Source organism: Helianthus annuus, chromosome 6 (assembly GCF_002127325.2).
Source record: "Helianthus annuus cultivar XRQ/B chromosome 6, HanXRQr2.0-SUNRISE, whole genome shotgun sequence".
Classification (NCBI taxonomy): Eukaryota; Viridiplantae; Streptophyta; class Magnoliopsida; order Asterales; family Asteraceae; genus Helianthus; species Helianthus annuus.
This window is the reverse complement of record NC_035438.2, coordinates 1,995,117-2,001,873: the sequence shown is the minus strand read 5'-3', so window position 1 is coordinate 2,001,873 and position 6,757 is coordinate 1,995,117. Positions and strand designations below refer to the sequence as shown.

The following is a 6,757-nucleotide window of genomic DNA, read 5'->3' as shown; positions in this document are numbered from 1 at the left end:
GAATTTAGAAACCTTGAAGAACTTCAGTCACATTCGGATAATAAACTTTTGCTTGAACTTGAAAAACTTGCTGAAAGACCAAGCGTCAAGACAAGGTTCCATCATCGGTGACTATTTATAAGTGGGGTTGATCCCATCCCTGCTCAATCTCAATTTTGTTTTGACAATCCTTTTATGAAAGCATCTGTCAAGTTTTTATTTGATTGTAAGGAACTACCATGCATAATTTACATGATGAATTGTGTCACTATATATTTTGACATATTAATACTTATATATAAAGGTTTAGTTTTATTAATTTCTAACACATATTTGTATTTTAATTGTCTGCTCTAGCTTATTGACATTCCAGCACAGCATGTCAGCATCCATTACAAGTGAAAAACAATATCTAGCTAGATTAATAGATTATAACAGTATTGTAAGCATAGTCCATCGAAATCCATTACAAGTCAAAAACAACATCCAAATTCACCGGTTCGAATTTGCGTCTAAAACTATATAAATCCAAACCAACAACATCATCCTTGTTATCTAAAACTAGCGAACTTCCCACCATCTATAAATAGCTTTTAATATACATCATTCATCAACACTTTTGAAAATGAAAACAATCATTTTATTCTCACTTGCATTCATCTTCACAGCCTATTCAGCCCCTGCTCCTGCTCCCGTGCTCGATTTGAGTGGAAAGCCCCTCCGCACAGGGGCCGGATACATAATAATTCCAGTAGATAACCTTGTAAATGGCGGACTCTATGTGAGGGACTTAGGCAAAAAGTCTTGTAAACCTGGAGTTGTACTATCCTATAACGAGGAGGCTGGCGTACCGATGACTTTCACTCCCGTCAACCCCAAGAAAGGCGTTATCCGTCTTTCCACAGACGTTAACATACAGTTCTCAGGCTCCACTACTTGTGATCAGTCAAACGTATTGAGGTTGAAATATGATAAAGGTATGAAGCAATATACTGTGATGGTGGGAGGTGTTGAAGGAAACCCTGGACCAGAGACATTGGATAACTGGTTTAAGATTGAGAAAAGTACTATTGACGACGCTTATAAGTTTGTTTACTGTCCGACTGTCTGCAGCTACTGTAATGTTACGTGCAGCGACGTTGGAATCGTTGAAGACAAAGATGGTTTCCGACGTTTGGCACTCAGCAATGACCCATTTTCTTTCATCTTCTACCCTTAAGACTGAGAAAACTAATGTTGGTTATAAGTTTGCTTACGATGGAATCCGTGCTCGAATAAATTAAATATGTAACCACCAACCTTAATTACGGTTTATCTCTGATTGAATAAAAGTGCATGGGTTTATATATGTGTGGAACACATAAAGTTCTTTGTCTTCAAGTTGTGTTTTTTATTGAATCATATTCTCGTGATTCTCATTTTATTCATTGCTTTTGTTTGAAACCCATGTGTATATATGTGTAAATATAACAACAAATAAGAGTGAAGATCGAAAATGGTCAAATTAAGAATTGATGAATCTGTAGTTTGCTGGGGTTTGGTCTTGGTTAGAGACTTAAAGTTCGGTTTAGTTTTTCATAAAGGTTGCCTACTTAATTCCAGATTTTTTTTAAATTTTTTTAACAGAAAGGGAGCCAACATTTATAAAATAAAAGGTCCGCTAGCAAGTGGCTAGAAAAAAAAAATAATAATATACATCTCAACCTCAAAATCTACCCATTCTCCCACAGAAATATTTAGGTCTTTAGCTCTATGATTCATCCAAAGTAAAGTGGTTTCTTTGATGTCTTGTAACATCATAGTTTTAAAGATAAAGCTCCCTTTAAATATCTTTTCATTTCTGCAACTCCATATTTTCCATAACACCATCATAACTATTCTTATTATCGCATTCTTGTGTCTCTTTTCTAGTCGTAGATCATAAGCCTTTTCCAAGATCTCCTTGACCTTGTGTTTTTTTTTTTTTTTTTTTTTTGGGTAAAGGGCTTTGCCCGGCAAATGTATAAATTATAAAAAGACTTAAGTTAATTTAATATGGGCTGCAATTTTGGGCCAGAAGGGCTAAACACGAGTCCAAACCATTAGATTAAGTTAATTTAATATAAATCTAATGATTCTAATCCCATGTGGAAAGATACACATGAGCTACATCAAACAAAAACTCTGCAAACTAAAGCCCATCATGCATGTTCTTTTCTTTGGATAAGGATGTCTTTAGTTGTAATTAATTATTATATTCTAATAATTGTCTGTTTTAAATTTGCAGAGCATCAATACAAGTCAAAAACAATATCCAACTTTGACTTTGTGTCTAAAACTACCGAAACTCCAATCCAACAACTAAATGATCGTATTTGAATTTAAAGCAAGCAAACTTCCCACCATCTATAAATAGCTACATGCATCATATCATTCACCAACATGTAAGATTAAATATATTTATTTTATATTTAATCTAGTAGCCATTATAATCATTTACATTATATAGATCAAAATATATAACAATCCTATTAAATAATTAGTTGGTAATTGTTGATGGGCCCAATTACCCTTATTAACTAATTAGGTTTCCTCTTGGGTGCATATATAAGGAGACTTATGTGGAGGTTAAGGGGTTACTCAGTTACACAATCAGACACCCTATTAGCCATAACATCATAATGTTCGACCTCCCTCTCCTACAGCCGATACCCTTTTCGGTTTTCTTAGTCACCATCATTAGATTGCACCCTAAGGAGGAACCAGACCAAACTGACAACTATGTCAAACACTATTACTGCATCTACATCTGGATTCTCTGCTGGCCTGTACCGATGCAATCAAAGGTATGTTTTTTCATGTTTTCCTTTATGCCTAAACCAGAACTGACCAACATGTGGTATCAGAGCATATGTTGATTAGTCAATTCTGTTTTCGTATCCATAATTCTGGGATTGAAACTTGAAAAACGGATTTTTTGTAACTTTAAAACGGTGACAACCGGTTTCGAGTCATGAAGATCGACTCGAGATCTCTGTTTTCGGGAAAAAGGATTAATTATATGTTCACTCGATTTCAACTGGGTTATGTTTTGACCGAAATCTGTTTAGAAAAACTATTAAAATTCAGGTTTCGGGTTCCAGAATTTATGTTTTATGTTTTTTAGGGTTCATCATGTTCTTAGGAAAATTCGAAAATTCTATTATGTTTTGGAATGTTTTAGGATTAATGAGTGTTTTTTCCATGTTTGATCCAATTTTATCTTTTAAGTTTATTCGAAAGCTGTTATTAGATAAACAGTTATAATTTTCGAAAATATGTTGATAAAATTAGATCATCTTAAAACAGGAAATAATATCTCATAATCCCTTAGAATTCGAATTTTCAGTTATGCTTTCACATTCACATCTGTTAACAGGAAGCTTCGAGATCATCAGATTACGACTCGAGACCATCAGTCTCGACTCGAGACCATAAGGTCTCGACTCGAAATCATCAGGTCCTTAAACCTTCACAACTCGAGACCAACAGATCTCGACTCGAGACCATAAGGTCTCGACTCGAAATCATAAGGGCTCAAAGGTCTACAACTCGAGATCATAACGTCATAACTCGAGACCATAAGGTTGCGACTCGAGACCATAACGTCATAACTCGAGACCATAAGGTTGCGACTCGAGACCATAACGTCATAACTCGAGACCATAAGGTTGCGACTTGAGACCATGGTTGCGACTCGAGACCTCATCATGACTCGAGATCTCATAAGATATAGTAGTCGAGACCATGGTTCCGACTCGTGACAACAAGGTTGCGACTCGAGACCTCATAACTGACTCGAGATCTCATAACTCAGTCGAAACCTGACTCGAAACCTCATTATTTTAGGCTGTTTAATGTGAACTAAGATTTAGTTCAGTTCGATCCGCGCTAACGGGTGGTTTGCTATTAAATGATTGGTTTTTGTAATTACTTAGTTAATTAATGAGGATCAAATAATGTTTTACAAAACCAAAATGGCTTAACTTGAATGAGTTTTTGATATATCATTTCTGGCCAAAGCTGACTTGATACATCTACTTATCGTTCAAGTATTACGAAAGCTATGTTAAGTGTGCATCATAAGCATGAATGTTTTAATATCTGGCCAAAGCTGATTTAATTCCTTCATAGATGGCATACTTAACAAGTGCATAACTAAAGCGATTGTCTCAATTTCTGGCCAAAGCTGATTTGTTACAACCACTTTGCACATATGCTTAAATGATTACACTTCTGGCCAAAGCTGTTTTGTCTTCGTTTAAGTAGAACTTTAAGTAGTCTATTATTTTGATGTTAGTAATAGACATATCACAACCTCTTCACATAATGATCCTTATATTAATGATCCTCAATTAATTTTTGTGATCATTTTGTCTGCCTTATTCTTAGTACCCATAATTTTTACTCACTATAATTTTCTTCTATAAATCTATATCTCATCCACTCTAATTCTTTTTGCTTTATTTAAAGTTTCTATAAGAATTAGCTCTTAAATTAAATCCTTGATTATCTCTTAAGACACGATAACCCTATTGCTCTCTTCTGATAAGGCACTACAGAAGAAAAGTAGAGCATGATGATTAGGATAAATCGAACATGATGTCTCTTATGATAATCAAGAACTCTCTAACATAATTGCTATCACTAAAGTTATTCCAGATTAAGTTTTTCCTAAGACTAATCTATAATTGTGGAATAATCACAAGAACTCCTAAGGCGCATGTCTTCATTTAAAATTATAAATTATAAGGTTAAGTGGTATATGTGAATATATTATAATGTACAATACCATGACCCATAAAGTTAAGGGCTTACGCATGGAAATAAATACATTTTTTCCAGTACATTACATACTAAGTTTTCATTTGTACAATCTGATGCATTATAAATCAGCTATAACACTCAAAAGTACCAAAGTATAACGAGTGTGTTGATAAGCAACATATGTACATAGAAATAAATGTTTGAAACTGGAAAATAAGATGTTATTCACCTTACAACCACTAAAACTTTAAAAGAGGATTGTTCTAAGGTCCATAGACAAATTACAAGTGCTAATCCCAACGTTAAGATTCTTCAAGGGAAAATCTCACTGCATAATTATGTCATTAGTTTAGGCATAAGCAACGAGACTATCCATTATTCTAAAGAACAGTTGGATAAATTAATTAGATAGTAACTTACTAATGATATTTAAGTCTGATAATTTTAATATTCCAATTAACACATGATTAGTTGACTCTAGTTCCATACGTCTCCTTACCAGAACTCGACAAATAACTAACATGAGAGTTAGTGACAAAAATTAAATGTTAAGACTATAAGAACCATAATGAACAGTCTTCCAACAACGCTTTTCGATACCTTATATATTCTGACGATTAATCAGAATATAGTATCATAATTAAGCAATGTTATGAAGTTTTTGAGGTTTGCATGGTCATCATAAAGTCACACTTATTTTAAACTCTCCTCTTATTTGTTCTAAATATCTGGATAGAAACATTACTAAGATGAAACTAGATGATACCTTACTTTTTCACAACTTTTGTCATCATGCAAATGAGAATTTGACAAAAGGAAAATGAGACTTATAAATTAAATTTCATCCATTATAACCAAAATTCATGAGAAATCATAACATAGTTAATGAGGATGATTTTTTCATCTAATCTCATTTTAAGTGATTTTAAATCATGACGTTAAAGCCCTAAAATATGACTTGGCTTAAGGAATAAGCATGGGTCCATCATAAGTCATTCATTGACTTTTGTGGAACTTATTCCAAATGGAATATTCAGACATAATTCATTTATCATTTAACAGACTATCAACTTGTATCTAAATTTTGTCACATATGGCCCACGGTCTTAGAAGAAATTTATTCATACATATACTTTATAAGATTTCTATTAAATATGTCCCTAAAGTTTCTTATGATATCTGGAAATTAAAGAAATCAAATAAAGTCTAACGTATATGTGATAGGTTCCCACGTCACGTAGCTCATTGAAACTTTTCTTGTAGCATTTTAGAGATATTAAAGATCAGTGGGAGCATTAAGTGTCTTAATAATAACTTGCAATAGTTGCAAGAGGTGGGGGAGTGAAAATTTTACATTACCTTATAAGTTTGCACCTCTTGTACAAGACACCGCTCCATCATGACACTGTTCTATCATCAATACTTGTCTCCTTAAATCTAATGCTACTCTTACAAAAGTTTCATTGTTGCTTAATTGTGGGCACACTTAGATTTCTTACCTAAACTAACATAATCCTCAACAAGAGAAACTACAACGACTAACGTCATTAACTTGTTTCTCTATTAGAATTTGTTGGTCGTTACACATTGACCCTACGCATGCTGAGTTCCTAAAGATTTCTAAGCTCGGTAGGAGCAGTCAAAGTCCTTATCATGATTTGCAAGGAATACAAGAGGCGGGGGGGGGGGGGGGAGTGTCATTAAATTTCACTCCGAATTTAACTCCGATTACACCTCTTGTATACTATACTGCACCAACCCTTACAAACTTAGAATAAAAATGATAGCAACCTAACCAAGAGCTAATCCATAAAACTGAAACTTCTAATGAACCCAATAATCAACTCAGGAGGTCATCTAAGTTTAAAAGCCTACTAACTTTGATGATTACATACCCTCCCTAATGAAGTTGAAATGGATTTTGGAAATGTTTAATGATCCTATCTCTTAAAATCAAGCCATTAGCGTAAATCAATCATCTGAATGGAATAAA

General features: G+C 33.8%; 1 protein-coding gene across 1 annotated transcript; it reads left to right on the top strand.

The window, feature by feature from the left end:
* Positions 1-604: 604 nt before the first annotated feature.
* On the top strand, positions 605-1,337 carry LOC110866058 (miraculin). The gene has a single exon (XM_022115411.2). It carries the CDS (start codon positions 605-607, stop codon positions 1,196-1,198), a length of 594 nt encoding a protein of 197 aa, XP_021971103.1. The 3' UTR covers positions 1,199-1,337.
* The last annotated feature ends 5,420 nt before the right edge of the window (positions 1,338-6,757 follow it).

Coding starts and splice junctions, on each gene's coding strand:
- LOC110866058 (XM_022115411.2), top strand. CDS start 605: ATGAAAACAATCATTTTATTCTCACTTGCATTCATCTTCACAGCCTAT.